The following is a 23,628-nucleotide window of genomic DNA, read 5'->3' on the forward strand; positions in this document are numbered from 1 at the left end:
ACTTTGATCACTATGAAAAGTAATGTTCTAAGTACTCCACAAAAATTTACTATGTTCCAAATCTAAACTATTTCCAGAAAGACACTCACAGCTTTCAACTATGATTTACCTACACCACTTGTCTCCATTCACCTACTTCAATAAAACCAACTCACTCATTTTGTACAAGCCCATATTCTCTAAGGTGATCCCAGCCTACCCCTCCACTCTTGTTTTTAAGGGGGAAGGAAGTACATTCATTAGGGTTACATCAAATGCATAGAGTAAATGGGCTAGGGAGGAAAATTCAACTACCAGGATGGTAAAATAATTTAGAAGCACACAGTAAGAAAACAGAAAAAAAGAGGAATGGGGACAAAATACTCATGTCACCTCAAAACCAGTGACATGTTCCTAGACCCAAAGCCAAAGAATATGGGAAGCAACTTGACTTCAAGTCTCACACCCCATTCTACATGCACTTGCTCAACATCCCACAATCAAAAACACAGTTTTACCTGAGGGCCTTTCATATATGTTGTTATTGCAGTAAGATATCTCTACACCTTCTTCCTAGCACTAAAGGCTACTTAGCCATCAAGTTTCAACCTACATATCGTTTACTGACTCCCTCACAGTACCCTACAGCACCCTGCCAATGTGGATCACTCTTCTACGATCTCTTTTATATTTGCCTGGCCTTCCCTAAAAAGTATAGCTACTATCAGCTTACTTGAGTATCTTCAATATTTACAGATCCTCACACTGAAGGAAGATGCAATTATTATCACTATAGTTTGTCATTGCAGGAAGTCGTGGTTGCAAAAATAATGAGGATCAATAAGACAGCATTTATCCATACAAACATAACTACAATATTCACATCTTAATGTTCCTGAGTTAGATATAAAGTAACCATACCACGTTTCAATTAACTCAAGAGAGCAGCATTATTGACTTTGAATTCCAGAATTTTGTATTACTATTCCATACCCAATTCATATCAATTGCTTTCTTCCACAGAATGTTGCAATTGTACAAATATAAAATATAAACTCAGAAGAACTTGGAAGAGATGGAGAATGAGCATAAGTAGACAATACAATGATGTTTTTAACGGACTTGAGTCATATTTTACTGGTTACAAAACAGGTATGGGAGAGTAGTGGACAGAACTAAGAAGGGGAAAATTCCATTGATGGTGGAGCAGTACATTCTATCTCTTTCACTCTGAGAATAATTTCTTTTTTATTTAGGCCAAGGAGGTGACTCAGCTACATGTGCATATGCAACTTTAGAGGACAGACACATTCAATTTACATAGTTACTTTCCCAGAGTCAAATATGTAAATTAATAAATGCAGTTGGGGAGGTAACACTGGGTAGAGCACCAAACTTTTATGCATGAGGTTCCAAGTCTGATCCCCAACATCTCATGTGCCTATGATGCTCTACTTCTGTTATAAGTAAATAAATGTTAAGAAAAAGCAAACACTTAAAAAAAATATTTATGGGAGTCAGGCGGTAAAGCAGGTTAAGCACACATGGTATGAAGTGCAAAGACCAGCCTAAGGATTCCGGTTCGAGCCCCAAGCTCCCCATCTGCAGGGGAGCTGCTTCACAGTGGTGAAGCAGATATGCAGGTGTCTATCTTTCTCTCCCTCTCTCTGCCTTCCCCTCCTCTCTCCATTTCTCTGTCCTATCCAACAACGATGACATCAATAACAACAATAATAAAACAAGGGCAACAAAAGGGAAAAAATAAAATAATTTTATTTATAAAGGAGAACAAGTAAGAGAAACAGTATTGCTGTGACATTTCTGAAGCTAAGAATTAAAAGATAGGACCTCACACTCAGAGGTCCTGTGTTCTAACATTTCACCAGCTCCCAATAACTTCAAATCCCTTATTTTTATAATCAAAAATTTTAATAGACCACCATCTGAGTAAAACTCACTAGCTTTGAGGAACAAAGAAATAAAAAATCTTGACATTATCTACCAAACTGAAATGAAGGCGGCCAACAGTTCTTACATTATCTATATTAGCACACCATCACCTGTAATTTTATCTTCAACAGCTTGCTTACTACTCGGTTGTCAGAAAAATCATGACAAATGTTTATACAGAAAAACATGTCGGGCGGTAGCTCAGCGGGTTAAGCGCATATGGTGCAAAGCACAAGGACTGGCGTTAAGGATCCCAGCTCAAGACCCCGGCTCCCCACCTCAGGAGAGTCACCTCAGGAGAGTCACTTCCCACACAGACAAGTTGGGCCTAGACCTCTAACAAATCCCTCTCTCAATTGTCACTGGTCATCTCCATCAGGAACAACACAGCAGACCCTCTTGTGGGCCTCTACAGGACCTTGCCCCCAATGTAGGTCACCACTGGTGGGGACTCCCCATTTTCTAAAGGGAGGTTGGGTTAACATATTCTGCCACTTGAGGAAGATGGGTCCTGCAAAGAGCGCAGCCTACAATGTTCCTAGCTACCATCTACCATTACCTGGAATCTTGTCCACATTAAATTTATATACTTTTTACATTTATATAGTAAACAACTCAAAAAAGTACTTGGAATGTATTTTTTAAAGTATTTTTAAAAATATTTATTTATTCCCTCTTGTTGCCCTTGTTTTATTTTTTGTTGTCATTATTATTGCTGTTGGATAGGACAGAGAGAAATGGAGAGAGGAGGGGAAGACACGGGGGGGGGGGGGGGGAGAAAGATACCTGCAGACCTGTTTTACCGCTTGTGAAGTGACACCCCTGCAGGTGGGGAGCCAGGGACTCAAACCTAAAAAAAGTATTTTGAAATTCACTTTAGAAGTTTATTCATAAAAATAGGTTTACAATACCTTAGGGGGATTAAATGGATATGTTTCTGGTATTTTTATTTCTAGTTGATATCTTCCTCCTAAAAAATAGAAAAAACAGAAAGTTAAAAAATGCTGTGTACCTCAAATACATGAAGCCAAATATAGTGGTGAAAAATTTCAAACTACATACTATGTTATAGCCAATAACCATAAATTCATTGTTAACACTGAAGTTCAAAAAGGAAATAATCAAAAGGCTAGTTTTTAAAGGTTATTTAGAGCATACTAATAACCGAGTTGGTAGCAGTACGATATTAGCTTATTAATGAGCAGCAGGGCTAGAGATAAATGAAACATTTAAACACATAATCCACTGCCAAAGATTTCAATGGAGCACATTAGTAGTAAAGGTCTCTTCTTTTTCCTCCAGTCTGCCCTGCTCTGCTAAATAACAGAGAAGACAGAAAGAAACAATAAGGAAAGGAGGAAGGTATAAAAGCACAGAAGGTAGAGAAAAGAAGTATAAAAGACTATGCCATAAACTTAAAAATCTAATTCTTAAACTCAGGGTCAAATTTTGCTGATCCTCACTTTTCACATATGAGTCATAAATTAAGTGTCAACATTTCTTAGTAAAATCTTAAGAATAAAATTTAACATAAGAGGGAAGCATAAAACAAAAGGCAATATATATATATATACACACACACACACACATATGATAAAGCTTTACAAGAAAAGTTGTTTTAACCATTGACAAAAAGAAGGCAATATTCTGTTTTGTTCTCAAGTTATCTTGAGCAACAGAGAGATAGCATAATGGTTATGCAAAAAGACTTTCATGTAAGGAACTCTGAGGTCCCAGATTCAATGCCCAGAACCACCATAAACCAGAGCAGCAGTGCACTAGTATTAAAACAAACAAAAACCCTACTTTTTATCTAGTATTCCATAATCAGTATATTTAAAGTCTTGAAGGGAAAAACTGCTACATACGTAGCATTTGAATTCTAACGAACCTTCTAATTATAAGATTTATAGTCTATCAACACAGAATACAAATTATTCCAACTTATAGTCAATAAAACTGCAACTAAAATATTTATATTTGAAATTATGCCTAAGATTTACTTCAAAACAACCAAAGGATGATTGAATCAAAGAAAGGTCATGAGATAAAATTACTGAAGCTGACTGAAGAATATAAAGAAGTTTCACTAAATCTTCCTGTTTACATCTTTAAATGTCCATAATAAAAAGTAAAATAAACATTTTTAAAAAGTGTACTAGTTGCATTAACTTCAACAAATGTTGAAGTAAATCCTCTCACAATCCATGGGCTCTACTGTTATGAATAGATGACTGGCCCGGGAGAAAAATCAAAATAGCAATTACTTGGTAACACTTTTTCAAGCACCTTTATGTCCCAGTTCTTCTGTTTTTATTAATTCTTTATAATGGAATCCCATAGTAACTGATGCATGAGTTGAACTAGATGCTTGAATCACAGAGCATAACAAACAGTGAAACATAAAAGAAAATAGGGCAATGTAGATAGTATAGTGGTTATTCAGAGACTCTCATGCTTTAGACTCTGAAGTTATAGGATTAATCCCCTGTACCACCATAACCCAGAGCTAAGCAGTACTCTGGTAATAATAATAATAATAATAAGTAATCAAAGCAGGGCTGCAGGTGTCTGTCTCCCTATCCCCCCTTCCTTCTCAATTTCTTGCTGTTTCTACCCAATAAATTAAATAATAACAAAGATATCAAGATTAAAAAAAAAAGCAAAACAAAGCAGGTTTTAAAAAAAGAGTAGCTGATGAAATTTTATGTATAGACAACTGTTTAAAGTTCAGTGATAAATGCTAGCTTCAAACACAGGTTTAATAAATTTGCAATGAATAATAAATATATTCTTTTTCTTGGGGCCTGGGCGGTGGTGCACCTGGTTAAGCATACACATTATATTCTTTTTCTTAAGGCTTTACATTCATTATGACTAATTTTTTTATTACTGCCTTTACAAATCATTCGTCTTCCTTTTTGAAGGATGAAAACAATCTTACAAACTGGATGAAAACCCAGAGATAAAAAGTAAAGTTGAGTGAGCCCTACGGTCCAACGAATTCTATTTCTACTCCCACGCTGATTGATGTCCCTGGTCTATTAAAATATAGCCACTGCACAGCAGCCATAGCATTGTTTCATATACACGACCAAGAGATGATGCAGTGGATCTATCAGACTAATTCACCTAAGGAAACTTCCTTAAAAACCTATAATGCCTAATTATAACTTAATCCAAAGGGAAGATGAGGGAGAGATAAGATTATTTAAAAAAAAAATGGTGATCCCTTATCTTTTATGAAGTCCTAAGAAAAAAGGTTCAGGACTTAAACTATTCCTTTACCACCGAGCTATTAAATTTAAAAGAAGAAAATTAAGCAATGGGCTGGGGAGATAGCATAGTGGTAATGCAAACAGCCTCCCATGTCTGAGGTTCCAAGGTCCTAAATTCAATCCCCAGTACCACCATAAGCCAGAGATGGGCAGTGTTTTGATAAAAAGAAAAAAAGAAAAAAGAACAAAGTAGTGTGCAAGTCATTTTTCCCAAAAGTATCTTTCTTTTCAATTTGACTATTTTTTTTGCCTCCAGGGTTATTGCTGGGGTTCATTGTCTGCACTATCAATCCACTGCTCCTGGAGGCTATTTTCCCCCATTTCTGTTGCCCTTGTTGCTGGATACGGCAGAGAGAAATGGAGAGAGGACAGGAAGACAGAAAGAGGGAGAGAAAGACAACTGCAGACTTGCTTCACCACTTGTGAAGTGACCCCCCTGCAGGTGGGGAGCCGGGGGCTGGAGCCAGGGTCTTCATTCCAGTCCTTGCGCCACATGCACTCAACTCGCTATACTACACCTGACTCCCTCAATTTGATTGTTCTTAACACTATATAATATCAACACACTATTTAATGATATTATAAACAGTTTGATGTCACACATGTAACTTTTGCCTAAGTACTGAAAAATTTGAAAATTAGCAAGGTCTTGCAATAATTCTTTGAAATATTTTACTAATATCTCTTAAAATATTAAAAGTTCAAGGTCCTGTGGCTGGGTAGTGGCACACCTGGTTGAGCAGGCACATTATACACAAGAACATAGGTTTAAGACACTGGTCCCCACTCGGGGGGGGGGGGGGGGGGAAGGGGACTTGAGTGGTGAAATTGTGGTAGGTGTCTCTCTTCCCCCTTCCCTGTCTATTTATCTGTATACAAAACAAAGAAATTTTAAAAAAAAAATTAAGAGTGAAGAAGGAAGTCAGTTCAGGCCACAGGAGGTTTAACTCTAATTAGGGTGCTGAACTTGAAAGCATGAGGTCCCAAGTCCAATCCCCAGCATCCTGTATGTCATAGCAATGCTCTGGTTCATGTTTGCACGCTCTCTCTCTCTCTCTCTCTCTCTCATATGAATAAATAAAATCTTTTTTTTTTCTTCCCTCCAGGGTTCTTGCTGGGCTCGGTGCCTGCACCATGAATCCACCGCTCCTGGAGGCCATTTTTTCCCCCTTTTGTTGCCCTTGTTGAAGCCTCATTGTGGTTATTATTATTGCCATTGTTGACCCTATTCGTTGTTGGATAGGACAGAGAGAAATGGAGAGAGATGGGGAAGACAGGAAGGGGGAGGGAAAGATAGACACCTGCAGACCTGCTTCACCGCCTGTGAAGCGACTCCCCTGCAGGTGGGGAGCCGGGGGCTCAAACAGGGATCCTTACGCCTGTCCTTGCACTTTGCACCACATGCGCTTAACCCACTGCGCCACCGCCCGACCCCCGAATAAATAAAATCTTTTAAAAAAATTATCAACAATTCATGCCCTGTAGTCTAGGATGTGCTGCAGTAGATACAGTGCTAGATTTTCAAACATGAGGTCCCAAGTTGATCCCTGGCAGCACAAGTACCAGAGTAATGTCTGTTTCTATTTTTCTCTCTCCATTTATCTCTCATTAATAAATGAAATCTTAAAATCTTAAAAACAATTCATCACTGGCAGTGGTATATAAATGGTTGAACTCACATAGTACCATGTACGAGGACCTGGGTTTAAGCCCTCACACCCATCTACAGGGAAGCTCCACAACCAGTGAGGCAGGTCTGCAGGTGTCTGTCTTTCTCTATTTTGCCCCTTCCCTTTCAATTTGTCATAGATAATAAAAAAGGGTGAGATGGGGCTGCCAGGAGAGATTTGTTGTGCAAGCACCGAGCCCCAGTAAAAATCCCAGAGACAAGAAGAGAAAGGAAAACAAGATGGAATGGAAGGTCAAAACGAGTAACCTCTCATTTTTTGTTGTTTGTTTTGTTTTCATTTTTAAAAATTTACCTGCTAGCGAGAAGGTAAGAGGGAGAGGGAGACAGAGCGAGAGCATCACTCTGGCATATAGTTCCTAAGAAGGAACTAAGGAACTCAAGCATAAGAGTCCAACACTCCATTCACCTACTGTGCCACCACTTGGGTCATTCCACTAGTTTTTTATAAAAGGTTTTGTGGGGAGCCAGGTGGTAGCTTTGCAGGTTAAGCACACATGGTGCGAAGCACAAGGACTGGCACAAGGATCCTGATTTGAGCTCCCAGCTCCCCACAAGTGAAACAGTTCTGCAGGTGTCTTTCTTTCCCCGTCTTCTCCATCTCTCTCAATTTCTCTGTCCTATCCATTAACAGCAGCAGCAATGGCAAGGATAACAAAATCCAGGGCAAAAAAATGGGAAAATTGCCTCCATGAACAGTGGATTTATAGTGCAGACACTGTGCCCCAGCAATAACCCTGGAGGCAAAAACAAAGGCTTTATGTTCTTATTATTAACACAATATGGGGTTGGGAAGAGAAGCCAGAGTATCACTATGGCACATGGGATGCTGGGGATTGAATTCAGGAACTCATGCTTTCACATTCTATGCCACTTCCCCAACAGTTCTGTAATAAAAAGAATGCTATTTAAACTTTAATCAATTTCAAATATATATCCACAAAAGCCCATCAAAACTAATATTGGTAGCAAGAGAATAGGTATTTTAAATGAACCATCTTTTTCTAATTAATAGAAAGGTGTTATATTTATAGCCTAGCCTATAAGTACATATTATACTTGTTTTTTTAAAAATTAATCTACTTTGGATGGGGGTAGATAGCATGATGATTATGCAAAGAGACCCTCATGACTGAGGCTCCCAAGTCCCAGGTTCAATCCCCTGCACCATCATAAAACAGAGCTGAGCAGTGTTCCGGTATTAAAAAAAAAAAAAAAAAAAACTACTTTTATTAAGTATTGCTAAAATGGTATCAAATATTCTATCTAATTTAGTCAGAAGGTACCTTGCCACCCTAAGAGATACCAGCACCTATAGCCAACAGACTTTCATGCCTGAGGCACCAGAAGTCCCAGGCCCAATCCTAGGCACCACTATAAGCAAAAGCTGGGTTTGAGCTCTGATTAAGAAAAAAAAGAAAGAAAGATGAAAGGGAAGATACTTTGTTTATAAATTTCAACTGGCTGAGGATAAGGGTATTACACAGTATTTCTTTCTGTATTTTTACCAGAGCACTGCTCAGCTCTGGTTTGTGGTGGTGATGGGGATTGAACCTGGGATCTTTGGTGCCTCAGGTATGAAAGGCTTTTTCAATAACCATTATGCTATATCCCCAGCCCTACCTAATGACTTAAAAAAAAATATTTATTCCCTTTTGTTGCCCTTGTTGTTTTACTGTTGTAGTTATTACTGGAGAGGAGAGGGGAAGACAGAGAGGGGGAGAGAAAGATAGACATCTGCAGACCTGTTTCACCACTTGTGAAACGACTCTCCTGTAGGTGGGGAGCCGGGAGCTCAAACACAATGACTTTTAAAACACATATAAGTAGCTTAAAATTGCAATTCAAGAATATTTATGCAGTCCGGGAAATGGCATAGTGAATAAGGCATTGGACTCTCAAGCATGAGGTCCTGAGTTCAATCCCCCACAGCACATGTACCAGAATGATGTCTGGTTCTTTCCACGATTTTTCTCATAAATAAATAAATAAATAAATCACTAAGAATATTTATATCAAGAAGCTAGTATTTCACTACCTGTAAGATAGCTAAGAATGGGCCGGGGTGGTGGCATACCTGGTTGAGTGCAAGGACACCTGGGTTTGAGCCTTTGGTCCCTTGGAGGAAAGCTTTGCAAGTGGTAAAGCAGGACTGCAAGTGCCTCTCCCTCTTTCTTAAGCTTTTATAAAATTTGCTTTTCTCCCCCTTTTATTGCCCTTGTTTTATTGTTGTTGTAGTTATTATTATTGATGTCATTGTTGGACAAGACAGAGAACTGGGAACACAGAGAAGAGGAAAGAAAGACAGATACCTGGCTCACCACCTGTGAAGTGACGCCGCTGCATGTGGGGAGCAAGGGATCGAATCAGATCCTTATGCTGGTCCTTGCAATTTGCACCGTATGTGCTTAACCCACTGTGCTAGCCCGCTGTGCTACCACTGGACACCCCCCCCACACACACACACACACACACTTTTTTTTAACCAGAGCACTGCTCAGCTCTGGTTTATGATGCTAAGAGAGATTGAACCTGGGCAACACTGTCCTCTCTCAATTTCTCGGTCCTATATAATAAAAACGTGGGGGGTGGGGAGCTGGAGAAGCACTGGATTTGTAGTGACAGCCCTGAGCCCAGCAATAACCCTGGTGGCAATAAAAAATAATAATAGATTAATTAGATAGGATCCTTAGTGCACAGCCTAGATTTAAGCTTGACCTCCACTTTAGAAGGAAGCTTTAGTGCTGTTATCTTATTCACCCCACCCTCACAGCTGTGAAGCCCCAGAGATGATGAAAAACAAAAGGACTTCATGCATGAGGTTCTAAATTCAGTCCCTGGCACTATATATAGCAGAGACTATGTGATGCTCTAGTCCCTCTCACTCTCATAAAAATACTTTTTATATGGCTCATATGAAATGAAACAAAATAAACATCATTTAAGATTTGGTATAATATGCTAAAAAAAATTCTGGGGTATTTTTTAAAATGTGAATAAAAATGTTCCAAGAATATTGAAATTTTCTCAAAAATTTTGGGTAGATGTTCATTTCACAACTTTTGATGTTCAGTCAATACTTATTTACTTAAGCAGAATGATGATTAGAAACATAGGTTTTGAAATTAAGGCTATTAGGAATCAAATTCCAGCAATGCCACTTAGATGTTTGCCCTCTGACAAGTTACTTAACTTCTTTGATCCTAAGATCAAGATTATTCTGATTTAATGTTTCAGTCAAGTTTAATATGCACAATATTTTAATACACAAAAATGTACTTGCCTTCATATGGTGTGTCTGGAGGTCCTGCTATTTCTCCTCTTAATTCTGTAAAATTCTCATCTACAAGATCTACTTTAATTTGATTTTTGCTTGTCTTTAAAAAATAAACAGAAAATAAATGTTAGTTATATCATTGGGGGAAAAGCCAATTTTTAAATATTGCCTATAAAATGTTTGATGCCCTACTTTCACAAGCTTGACTGTCTACTCTAATAAAAACAAGTTTGTCCCTTTCAGGGATTCAGCCATGTTAAAGTATAATTAAAACAAAAACAAATAACTTTTAACTTCCATGGTTTTAATAAAACAACACCAGTCTGACCAACAGTACAATGGTCTGTTAACTTCATAGGAATACTAAAAGAAAAACAATATACATTTATTGTTAACTCTTCATATTAGATCTGAAGTGATAAATCTATTCACCTGTGGATAAATAGTGGCATAATAAAGTTGCAGTGATTCTACCCACATAATAAATGGAAAATTAATGGTTACAAAAAAAGAAGAAAAAAGGTTCTATACCTTCAACTAACCACAAGTGCAAATATTTAGTTTAACTGAAATATTAAACCATTCATACTAGAACAGCAAGTTACAATCATTATAATTTTTCTATGAAAATTCATGAAAGATAACTGCCTCACTATAATCTTCTAACACCTCGTCAATTTGTTTTTCTATTTAGTTTATTTCAATTGCAACTAATCAAAAATATTTTATCTTTATTCTGCACATTGCACTTTCATATGCATAATACAATTTGAATATCTCACAATCTGTGATAATTCATTCTCAGAGTAAATTGTAATCTTATTTGAGTCAACTCTCCTTATATATTTACCTTCAAAAGCAGCTTTATGCAAAAGAGTTTTCACTTATATTTTCAAATGTATACTTACCTAGTTCTTTACTGGCCTAATCTCTAGTACAATGAATTTTTCAGCTTTCTCAATTTAAGGATACATAAATCTTTAGTAAAAAATTATGTTTTCATTTTTGTAAGGATTGATTTCAAGAATAAGTGTTCATTTTTGAACTCACTTTCTAAACCTGCTTACTATATGGAACAGGGCATCATTTAGGGTCTTTGGCTTTCTGCCCAAAAGATACCATTTTTACTTTTTATACACAAAACAGCTTTCCACAAAGTAGTTTTAACAGTACAGAATTTAAGTGCAGGAACAACACGTAACTTACAACCCAATCTTGGAAGAATTCATTTCTTTTAACCTTTTTCTTCTCCCCACTTTAGAGCACTGAAGCTTTGACAGAACCCAATTAAATTTTACATTTTTATCAATATACCTAATTCTAAATAAGCAATAATGGAAAACTTTTCCCTGTGTCCTAAGAAAATCATTATCACCCTCCTTTTGACGTGTAATAGAGGATGAAATGTACAATTCTAGTAATAGTAACAATAACTACTGATATATGTCCAGTATGACTAATGCTGAAATGAAACCAGAGACATCATAACAATTTAAGAAGCTTACAAGTGTAACTACACCATTTTCATTTCTCTCCCTACGATATGTAGAACAGAACCAGAGTAACTAGATCTTGCAAATCCACAATGCTTTTGAAGTTTTGTTACTGTAATACTGCCTTAAAAAAAAAGAAGTGGGCGGGGTAGATAGCATAAAGGTTATGCAAAGAAACTCTCATGCCTGAGGCTCCAAAGTCCCAGGTTCAATCCCCTGCACCACCATAAGCCAGAACTGAGCACTGCTCTGGTGTTTCTGCATCTCTCTCAAAAATAAAATAAATAAAATACTTAAAAAAAGAAAGAAAGAAAGAAAGGGATGGGGGAGACAGTATAATGGGTTATGCAAATATCTCTCATGCCTGAGGCTCTGAAACTCCACCCCAGGTTCAATCAGTAGCACTATCAAAAGCCAGAGCTAAATTCTCTATATCAAAAACAAACAAACAAGCAAACAAAAAAAAAAAGCCCTAAAATATCATACTTCTAAAGACAAGTTCTGGGGGCCTGGCAGTGGCGCAGCCAGTTAAGTGCACATGGTGCAAGAATCCAGGTTCAAGCCCTGCCAACCACTTGCAGGTGGTCACTACACTGGCGGTGAAGCAGGAGGACCTGCTTCGCCATCTTTCTCTCCCCCTCAGTCTTCCCCTCCTCTCTCGATTTCTTTCTGTCCTTTCCAACAGCAATAACAGCAGTAACAATAACAATAAGGGTAACAAAAATGGGAAAAGATGGCCTCTAGGAGCAGTGGATTCATGGTGCAGGCACCAAGCCCCAGTGATAGCCCTGGAGACAAATAAACAGATAGGAGGCAACAGAAGTGTAAGTTAGAAAAGCTGCCTCATAAACTGTCCTAACTGTTCAGTTAATAAAAAGCTAAGTAAGGGAGTCGGCGGTAGCCCAGCAGGTTAATCGCACATGGTGCAAAGCACAAGGACCGGCCTAAGGATCCCTGTTCAAGCCCATGGCTCCCCACCTGCAGGGGATTCGCTTCACAGGCGGTGAAGCAGGTCTGTAGGTGTCTTTCCCCCTCTCTGTCTTCCCCTCCTCTCTCCATTTCTCTCTGTCCTACCCAACAACGACATCAAGATAACAACAATAAAACAAGGGCAACAAAAGGGAAAAAATAAGCTAAGTGAATAATTTTATACCTGTCATTACCCCAATTATAATTCAAAAGAAAATGGGTACTTTTTTCATTCTTTTTTTTTTTTTTGCCTCCAGGGTTATTGCTAGGACTCAGTGCAATCCGAATCCACTGCTCCTGGAGGTTACCCCCCCCCATTTTTTATTGCCCTTGTTGCTATTATTACTATTACTGTTATTGTTATTGTGACCACCTGCAAACCTGCTTCACCGCCTGTGAAGCGACTCCCCTGCAGGTGGGGAGCTAGGGGCTTGAACCTGGATCCTTCTACCAGTCCTTGCGCTTCGAGCCACCTGCACTTAGCTGTGCTACCGCCCGACTCCCACTTTTTTCATTCTTGAGAAATACTATTACTAGTATAACAAAAATTTACTAAATCAGCTCAAGAAAATATAATCACTATGGTGAATTACATTATAAAGAGCACTCTAAAGTCTACAGTAAGATCTTTAAATGAAGATAATGAGAAGGAAATTAGATGTTGGGAAGACAGCATAATGGTTATGCAAAAACAAACAAAACCTTCATGCTTAAGGCTCCAAAGGTCATAGGTTCAATTCTTAGCACCACCATAAGAACTGAACCGTGCTCTGGTGTGCCGTGTGCTTGTGTGTGTGTGTGGGGGGGGGGGGGTGGTGTAGGTAGAAATTTGAAAGCTAAATATTTTTTTCACAGTAATTTTCCACCACATAATTATCTTTTTAAAAAATTGTTTTCATTTATTTATTATTGGACAGAGACAGAGAAATTGAGGAGAGAGAAAGAGACAGAGAGACACTTACATCCTTAAACCTGGGTTTGTCCACTTAGCCAGGTGTGCCACCAACTGGCCACATCATTATCCTTTACACCTATAAAATTTAATTCAAATATCCAGTTTATTCACAACCCCAAACTTTAATTCCTTACTCCTCTAAGAAACTTAAACTTCCTGCTGAACAGACACTAACTGTAAGAAAGCATGGAAAATGGCAAAAAATGACAGGGTTCTAGAAATGGGCTTTGGAGTCTTAAGTGAGTTGAATCCTAGTTCTGCTGCTTTCTTGTGAAATTAATTCAGCTATGCCCCTAAACATCTAATTCTCAACTTCATTATTATAAAATGAGAATATCTATCTCTATCTCAGAATTAAAGGAGTCTCTTGGACAGAACATTTCCCCTAATCAAAATTTCTCTATAAGAGTTATTGCAATTGTTTCCAGTCTGAAATGAAATTTCTAAAAATAAATAACATCGTCCAGGGAGACTGAGCCTTTTGTGAACCTCAATGAATAGTGTTATCACTAACCTACAGTTTTGTAAGAACAGCTGCAAAGTTACTTTTCTACCCTTTTTGTCCCAACATAGCTAAATATATAGCAGGACCTCTAGTAGCCTTGTTTTTCCTGATAATCTCTTGTGGTTCCAATGTATTTCTAACACTCAAAAGGACAGAAGCTACAACTCCAATGAGCAATTTTAAAATAAACTATTTTATTAAGATATAACAAAGCATACCAAATAGCATACAATGTAGGCCTAGTTTGAATGTGTTAAATAAACATTGATTTATTTAAAAAAGTGTAAAATTTAAAGCAAGCTTAACAGTTTTCCAAAGCCAAATTTGTAGGTGGACTGAAAGCATCATCATTTCAAATAAACTGGGATTTAATATATGCCAAGCAGTCTAAGTGTTATCAAATAAATTTTAGTCCCTGCCGACTTGGAGCATACACTCTACTGGAAAAAAAACTTGAAAGACTAAAACCAAACTTGAAAAATTTTGATTGTAAGCACCAAGTATAATGTATACTGCTGTTTACAAATTACAAAATAACTCTAAGTTATACAGTCGTTCTATTTCATCCTGTCAATTAGGAATTATAATAGTAATAACCAGAGAGGGATCCGACGGTGGCAGACCAGGTTGAGTATACATGCGACAATGCACAAGGTCCCAGGTTCAAGCCCCAAGTCCCCACCTCCAAGGGGAAGTTTTACAGGTGGTAAATAAGACAGGTTATCTTTCTCTCCTCTCAATTTCTGTATCTATCCAACAAAATAAAGAAAATATTTTATATTGAAAAAGCAACAGGCAGAGGTAAATAGCATAATGGTTATGCAAAGAGACTCCAAAGTTCCAGTTTCAATCCCCAGCACCACCATAAACCAGAGCTGAGCAGAGCTCTGGTAAATAAATAAATAAATATTTTAAAAAGCAACAACCACATACGATGTTGGGGGGACTTGAAAAAATGTAATTTTAAATAATCTCTAAAGTTATACATAATGCCACACAGAAACTGTATGTTGGGGCTGGGTGGTGGCACACCTGATTTAGCGAACATGTTACAGTGTACAAGGACCCAGGTTCAAGCCCTCAGCCCCCACCTGCAGGGAGAAAGCTTCACAAGTGGTGAAGCAGGGCTGCAGGGCTCTCCCTCTCTCTCTCTCCCCCTTCTCTTCTCTGGCTTTTTTTTTTTTTTTAAACCAGATCACTATTCAGCTCTGGCTTGTGGTGGTGGTGGTGGTGGTGGTGGTGGTGGTGGTGGTGGTGGTGGTGGTGGTGGATTGAACCTAGGACTTTGGGACCTCAGGCATGAGTCTGCTTGCATAACTACTATGCTATCTACCCTCCGCCCATACCTCTTATCTCAATCTTTCTCTATCAAATAATAAATGAATAAAAATATTTTTAAAAGCATCTTTAAAAAAAAAAGAAACTGTTTCCTAGTCAAATCACAGCTACCAAAATTTAGGAGCATTGCTTATCACTAATATACTAATGTGAAATTCAGTTATTCCTAATTTGTTAGAAGCCTCGAGGTAGCACAGTGGATGAAGTATTGGACTCTCAAACCCAACTTGTTGGAAACTGCACAGGAGGTACTACTGTAAAGCACTGAACTCTTGAGCATGAGATCCCAAGTTCAATCTCTGGCATCACATGTGCTAGACTGATGCTTTAGTTATAATTCCCATCCAAATAAATTAATCTCTCCTTTAAAAAAAATGCAACTGCTATCACCATTTTCTCATAATTTAAGTGACTTACTTTTCCCCCAAATAAGGATTTCAACCTTCTATGCATTTAAATTCTGAAGCTTGGGATACATCACACCCCCAAAACAGGGTTGATGTGAGACTTGGAAGAAGGGAAATAAGGCAATGGAGACATATATATGGTATGTAGTGAAAAAAAAAAAAAAAAAACATAAACATTTTCTAGATTTTTGATAGACTGGACAGGTTGGCTCCCATGGAGGATAAGTCACTTTTTTGAGGGGGTAGGGTGGAGTGGGGGTGGTGGTGATATATTTTTTTAACTGGAGACCTTATTTCTCTCTTTTTTTAAATATTTTATTGATTTTATTTTCCTCCAGGGTTATCGCTGGGACTTGGCACCTGCACGACGAATCCACTGCTCCTCAAGGCCATCTTTTTTCCACTGTTGTTGTTGCTGTTATTGTTTTTGGACAGGACAGAAAGAAACAGAGAGGAGGGGAAGACAGAGAGGAGGGGAAGACAGAGAGGGGGAGAGAAAGATAAGACACCTGCAGACCTGCTTCACCACTTGTGAAGCGACCCAACCCCGAAGATGGGGAGCTGGGGGCTTGAACCGAGATTCTTGAACTTTGCACTATGTGCACTTTAACATGGTGCACTACTGGGGGGGGGGGGCGGGCGGGCGGCCAAACACCAGAGCACTGGTCAGCTCTGGTTTATGGTGGGGCTGGGAACTGAACCTAGGACCTCAAAGCCTCAGGCATGAAAATCTCTTTGCATAACCATTACACTGTATCTCCTGATACTAAGATGGATTCTTCACACAATCTAGTCTTTTTGGCTTTTTTCCTTCTCCATGTCTAAACAATATGAATGTTGTTCCATTTTGTTCCCAAAGCCTCAACCCAAAGGAGACAATTGTAGGAAATTTTCACCAATGTCTGAGATTTAATAAGTCATCAAATTTGGAGCAAATGCAGATTAGTCTTCCAAAAACAAATAAACATATGAATAAAATAATTCTTAAGGGCTGGGAGATAGCATAATGGTTATGCAAAAGCATTTCAAGCCTGAGGCTCTGAGGTCCCAGGTTCAATCCCCTGCACCACCATAAGCCAGAACTGAGCAGTGTTCTGGTCTCTTCCTCTCTCATGGTATCTTTCCCTCTGTATCTACTCTTTCTCACTAAAATAAATTAAAAATAAATAAATAATAATAATTCTTAAACAAAAAACTGCTTTTCACTATAGCCAAGAAGGACCCAGAGTCAAGGCCCAGGTCCTACCTGCAGGAGGAAAGCTTCAGGAACAGTGAAGCAGTACTCTATGTCTCCCTCTCCCACTCCTCAATTTCACGCTATCAAATAATTTATTTATTAATGCAAGATTTGGGGGAGGGCGGCAAAGATGGAACTCAGAACCTCAAGCTTGAGATTCCAGTGCCCTGACTTCGACAACTCCAGGATATCTAAAAAAAAAAAAAAAAAAAAATGGAGTCAGGCGGTAGTGCAGCGGGTTAAGCACAGATGGCACAAAGCCCAAGGACCAGAGTGAAAATCCCAGTTCGAGCCCCCATCTCCCCACTTGCAGGGGAGTAGCTTCACAAGTGGTGAAGCAGGTCTGCAGGTGTCTATCTTTCTCTCCCCGTCTTCCCTCCTCACTCCATTTCTTTCTGTCCTATCCAACAACGACATCAGTAACAACAAAAACAACTACAACAATAAAAAAAACCAAGGGCAACAAAAAGGAATAAATAAAATATTTAAGAAAAAATAAAGGGAAAAAAGTACTGTAGGGACTGGGTGGTGGCACAACTGGTAGAGCAGACACATTACCATGGGCCAGGACACAGATCTGAGCCCCCCACTCCCTGCCTGCAGGGTGGGAGGGAAGCTTCACAAATAGTGAAGCCGGTCTCTCTCCCTCTTTCCCCTTCTCCCTTCCCCTCAATTTCTCTGTCCTATCTAGTAAAAAAAAAAAAAGAAAGAGGGGACTAAGGAGATAGCATATTGGTTAAGCAAAGAGACTTTCATACCTGAGGCTGAGGTCCGAGTACCACCATAAGGCAGAGCTGAGTAGTAATCTAGTGTACCTCACCCAGACCCTTTCTTTCTTTTGTTAAAATAAATAAGGGAGTCTGCAGGTGTCTTTCTTACTCTCTTCCCCTCCTCTCTCCATTTCTCTCTGTCCTATTCTTACGCTCATAAGTCAGTACTTTAAAACTTATCATTAGACAGCCAGTGCTGGCACACCCTATTGAGTGCACATGTTACAGTGCACAAAGACCCAAGTTCAAACCCCGATCCACACCTGCAAGGGGGAAGCTTCTCAAACAAATTTCTGTTTCTAACTCCCCTTCTTATCTCAATATCTCTCTGTATCCAATAAATAAATCACTGGACATTTAAGGAAGGATAGAGTCAAGGTCTGTTTGATTAGACTGTATAAGGATTTTTTTTAATAGTGTACACTTTGACACATGCACAACCCAGGTTGAAGCCCAGCCTATACCACATTGAAGAAAGCTTCAGGGTTAAGTGCACATGGTGCGAAGCACAAGGACAGGCATAAGGATCCCAGTTCGAGCCCCAGACTCCCCACCTGCAGGGGAGTCACTTCACAGGTGGTGAAGCGGGTCTGTAGGTGTCTTTCTCTCCCCCTCTTCTCTCCATTTCTCTCTGTTCTAGCCAACAATAACGACATCAATAATAACTACAACAATAAACAACAAGGGCAACAAAAGGGAATAAAAATATTTTAAAAATTAAAAATAAATAAACATGAATGAATGAAAAGAAGGTTGGCTGGCTGCCAGGAGTGGTGAATTCAAGCAGGCACTAAGTGCCAGCAATAACTATGGTGGAAATTTTAAAAAGTATTATATTAAATTTCAGAGATTCTTTCATTTTATCTCATGAGATAGAAAGTTTCATGAGAAAGAAAAGTCAGACTACTATTCTAGTACATGCAGAGGTAGGGATAAATAGGATTCTAAAGTCCTCTACCACTTGAGCTGACTACTAATTGTACTATTTAATCACTAAATACTTTAAAGGAAAATTTGAGGAGCTGTGTGGTGGCATGCCTGGTTGAGTGTGCATTAATATCATGAGCAAGAAACTGAGTTCAAGCCCTTGCTCTCCATGACATGCGCACTTAACCAGGTGCACCACCACCCAGCCCTGATGCATAGCTTATTATGCGGTAAGGCCTGGATTCAGAAACTAAAAGGAGCGGTGGCACAAAAAAGTCCCGGGGGGGCGGGGGGGAGAAGATGTGCATGCTAAGATCTTGATTTGGTAAAAGGAGGAGGAAAAAAAAAAAAGGAGGGGGAGCACAAGGACAAGGGTTCAAAAGCCACTATTCCCCAGCTGCAGGTGGGAAGCTTCACAAACACTGAAGCAGGTTTCTCCCTTTCTCTTCCTCTACCCTCTTAATTTTTCTTTGTCTATCAAATGAAAGAAAAATGGAAAAGGAAAAAAATGTTCACCAAGAGCAGTAGATTCATTTGTGCAGATTTCAAGCCCAAGCAATAACCCTGATGGCAACAAAAAATTATTTTTTTTAAATAAAGGAAGACAAAAGGATATTAATATCAATAGTTCTCTGTGATTAATGAGAGGTTTTCACTTAGTTTTGCCATCTTGTACATTTGTCTAAAATCTTTTCTTCCTCTCTGATAGAGAAATTGGGGGGTACGGGAGTAGAGCTGTAGACACTGGCACACTGCTTCAACTCTCGTGCCCCAACTAGGTACACTATCCCACAGCCCCTCCCCCTTTTTTGACAGAGAAACAGGGGAAACAGGCTGACAGGGAGAAAGACACTTACAACATTGCTTCCCTCCTCCTGAAGTGTCAGCTCTGCAGATGAAGACTAGGGACTTAAACTTGAGTCCTTGCTAACAGTAACCTAATTTATGCAGATTTAAAATGTAAGCACTAGCAACAAAGTAGTTATAATCACCTGGATCTTAATATTAGCTATATTATATATATATATATGATGTGTTTATTTTTATATTCTTAAGGAAGAGCAAGGAGAAAATATTCTCTCTCTCTCTCTCTCTCTATATATATATATATATATAAATAAACATATCTAAGTTCTTATAGCTCATGGTCATCATATCCTTGATTTTATTATCACCATAACTTACACCTCCAAAATTCATTTGAAGTGTCTGAGTCCCAACTTCTTTAATACAACGATGTTAACTATTGGCTGGCATCACTGAAACATTGTTACCCTTCCCTCATTTTTTTTTTTTTTGCATCCAGGTTTATGGCCTGCACTAAGAGTCAACTGCTTCTGGAGACTTCTTCCCCCCATTTTATTGCATAGGACAGAGATATTGAGAGATGAGGAAGATAGAGAGGATGAGAGAAAGATAAGACACCTGCAGACCTGCTTCACCACTTCACCTGAAGTAACACCCCCACACACACATACACACTGTAGGTGAGGAGCCGCAGGCTCAAACAGGTCCTTGGACTTGATAATATGTGCGCTTAACCTGGTGTGCCACTGCCCTCCTGCCCTCACTCTTCTTTTTCTTATATTTATTCCCTTTTGTTGCCCTTGTTTTATTGTTGTAGTAATTATTATTGATGTTGTTGTTGTTGGACAGGATGGAGAGAAACAGAGAAGAGGGAAAAAGATAAGACACCTGCAGACCTGCTTCACCGCCTGTGAAACGATTCCCCGCCTGTGAAGCGATTCCCTTGCAGGTGGGGAGCCAGGGGCTCGAACCCACCCAGATTCTTTTTTTTTTTAATTTATTTATTCCCTCCCTCCCTTTTGTTGCCCTTGTTTCTTTTTATTGTTGTAGTTACTATTGTTGTTGAATAGGACAGAAAGAAATGGAGAGAGGAGGGGGAGACAGAGAGGAAGAGAGAAAGACACCTGCAGACCTGCTTCACCATCTGTGAAGCGACCCCCCTGCAGGTGGGGAGCCAAGGGCTCAAACCAGGATCCTTCCGCGGGTCCTTGTAGCCCGACTCCCTCGAACCCAGATTATTACGCCGGTCTTTGTACTTTGCACCAACCTGCGCTTAACCTGCTGCGCTAATGCCCGACTCCCCCTTTCCCTCACTCTTAATTACCTCTAAAGTAGTCACTTTTCTTCCTAACCAGTTAAGACTACATGGATAGTCACTATAATCTCTCAAACATTCCTGACACCCTGGTATTTTCTTCCTTTACAGTACTCAAAAGGCAAAGACCCAATGCTAACTAACCTGTTTTCCAATTAACAACAAAAACCTTCTTGTGTCTGCTCCAAGCTGTACTTCTGGGATGGAAACCATACATTAATTGGTCTCATGATTAGTGCAGATCACAAAGCCCAACTGAAAGCTTAATATTGCCCAGATCCTACTAAAGATCAATTATCCTATTTATGCTAGGAATACTACCCTTCCATTCTTTTCAAGGATTGTCTCTACACCAACTATTCCTTTCTCTAGCATAATCAGTTTCTTCCAACATTAACTTAACACATAATTTTAACACCTATCAGAATTTTTTTTTTTTTTTGCCTCCAGTTATCTCTGGGGCTTGGTGTCTGCACCACGAATCCAGTGCTCCTGGAGGCCGTTTTTCCCACTTCGTTGCTCTTATTTTTATTGCTGTCACTGCCATTGCTGCTGTTGTTGGATAGGACAGAGAGAAATTAAGAGAATGGGGGAAGACAGAGAAGGGGAAAGAAAGACACCTGCAGGCGTGCTTCACCACTTTTGAAGTGACCCTCTGCAGTTGCTGAGCTGGAGGCTGGAACTGGGATCCCTAAGCTAATCCTTGTGCTTCAAGCCACGTGCACTTAACCAGCTTCACTACTGCCCAGCCCCTCTATCAGAATTTTTAAAAAGTCACCTGAATTCACATTCTTCTCCAGTTTCCCTCTCATCAAAGTAAAATTCCATTTAAAAAAGTTGACCAGGCGGGTGAGTAGACAGCATAATGGTTATACAAAGGACTTTTATACTGGAGGCTCTGAGGTCTCTGGTCCAGTGCCTGGAACCACCATAAGCCAGTGCTCTGGTAGGAAGTAAGAAAGAAGGTAAGAAGGAAGAAAAGGGTGGTCCTGGAGGCAGTGAATAAAGCATTAGACTCTCAAGTGTGAGATCCCCAGCAGCACATATACCAGAGTGATGTCTGGTTCTTTATCTCTCAGTAAGTAAATAAAATCTTAAAAAAAAAAAAAAAGGAGAGAGAGAGAGAGGAGGGAAGGAGGAAGGGAAGGTGAACTGACCAGTGGCCCATGTGTGGCACCATGGGCAGAGCACTGGACTTAGTCATTAAGTCCAATGTAATTCCCAGAATCACATCTGCCAGAGTGATACTCTGATTCTCTTTCTCTAAGTCAAAAAAAGAATAATGGTCAGTTTCTTGCCTTTCTCTTAACAATTCATTCCACTCAAGATACTCACTTTCATTATTCCAATGAAAAGATTCCAGTCAAGATCATCAATGATCACCACAATACAAATTTAATTCACTGCTCTTACGTCCCATTCAGTACCATAAGAAAGGTGATTTCTCCCAGAAACTGTCTTGTTAACTGATACCATGCTGTTCAAGTTTTCCTAATATATCACTGTATCATCCATTTTCACTAATCTTTTGTTAGCTTCAATTCAACTTCAAACATATGACTTCTTTCCTACCAACTTCTCCTATAATTAAATCACCCAATATATGTTTAATTTTTTTAATTTATTTATTTATGAGTGTGAGATGGGAGGTGAAAGGTAGGAGGGGAGGTGAGACAAGAGTATCATTCTGGCATATAAAATGCAGGGGACCAAGCTCAGGACTCCATCATACTTACTACGAACAGTTTATCCTATCGCCATCTGCCTGGCTGCCAATCCCTATTTCAAGCACACTATATATTCATTATGCCTAGTAACCTCTCCAGTTCTGACCTCAAATTCCTATAATCAACTGATTGTTATTATCCCCTTAAAACCTAACAAAAACAAAGTAAAAATCTTGGTCTCCATAGACATCCACTCTTTCCACCTCAGACAAAAACCTAGATTATCTTTCTAGCTCTTCATTTTCCACTGCACAATCAAAAAGTTCTAGTCTCTTTAAAGCATATCCTATTTTCACTTTTCTCCAGCCTATTCAACTCTAACCCATAACTTACTACAATACATGATTGTTACCCAGAAAGGTGTCCCAAAGGATATTGCTAAATTTATTCCTGTCCCTTTCTCACTCCCATGTGGCACACTTGCCTAACCAACTTCCTTTCTCCTTACTAATGAAACCATAATTTTTAAACTGAGGAGCAATGTGCTTAGCAAAAATAAAAAAGTAACCTCCATAAACTAAGATGATGTTATGGCTGTACCTTGCATGAGGGGGGAAAAATGTAACTAAATAAGACTTCTTTTTAAAAAAATTCTCACTACTGGTGAATGTAAAACATTAATTCCCCAATAAAGAAATTAAAAAAATTCTCAGAAAGCACTTTCAAAGGTGTAGTAGAGGGGGTCGGGTGGTAGCGCAGCCGGTTAAGTGCACATGGCACGAAGCACAAGGACTGGAGCAGGGATCCCAGTTCAAGCCCCCAGCCCCCCACCTACCTGCAGGGGGGTCGCTTCACAAGTGGTGAAGCAGGTCTGCAGGTGTCTTTCTCTCCTCCTCTCTGCCCCCCGCCCCGATTTCTCTCTGTCCTATTCAACAACAATGACATCAATAACAATAATAACCATAACAACAATAATACAACCTGGGCAACAAAAGGGAAAAAAACAGCCTCCAGGAGCAGTGAATTCCCAGCCCCAGCAATAACCCTGGAGGCAAAAAAAAAAAAAA

The 23,628-nt window shown here is 39.2% G+C and overlaps 1 protein-coding gene across 4 annotated transcripts in view; it reads right to left on the reverse strand.

Moving 5' to 3' along the window:
• The window catches only part of UBE2K (ubiquitin conjugating enzyme E2 K), a 51,278-nt gene that overhangs the window by 16,457 nt on the left and 11,193 nt on the right, over positions 1 to 23,628 (reverse strand). For 2 of the 4 annotated variants that reach the window (XM_060188156.1, XM_016189958.2), the window contains exon 2: positions 2,841 to 2,899. The exons of 1 other annotated variant lie outside the window; for it this stretch is intronic. Coding sequence is in view for 1 of the 3 variants with exons in the window: in XM_007526984.3 (XP_007527046.1) it covers positions 2,841 to 2,899; positions 10,178 to 10,271 (153 nt within the window). In the remaining 2 variants the exon portion in view is untranslated. Of the gene's footprint in view, positions 1 to 2,840; positions 2,900 to 10,177; positions 10,272 to 23,628 lie in introns of all 4 variants that reach the window. One more of the 4 variants, XM_007526984.3, reaches the window with a different exon arrangement.

This window comes from Erinaceus europaeus, chromosome 3 (genome assembly GCF_950295315.1).
Source record: "Erinaceus europaeus chromosome 3, mEriEur2.1, whole genome shotgun sequence".
Lineage (NCBI taxonomy): Eukaryota > Metazoa > Chordata > Mammalia > Eulipotyphla > Erinaceidae > Erinaceus > Erinaceus europaeus.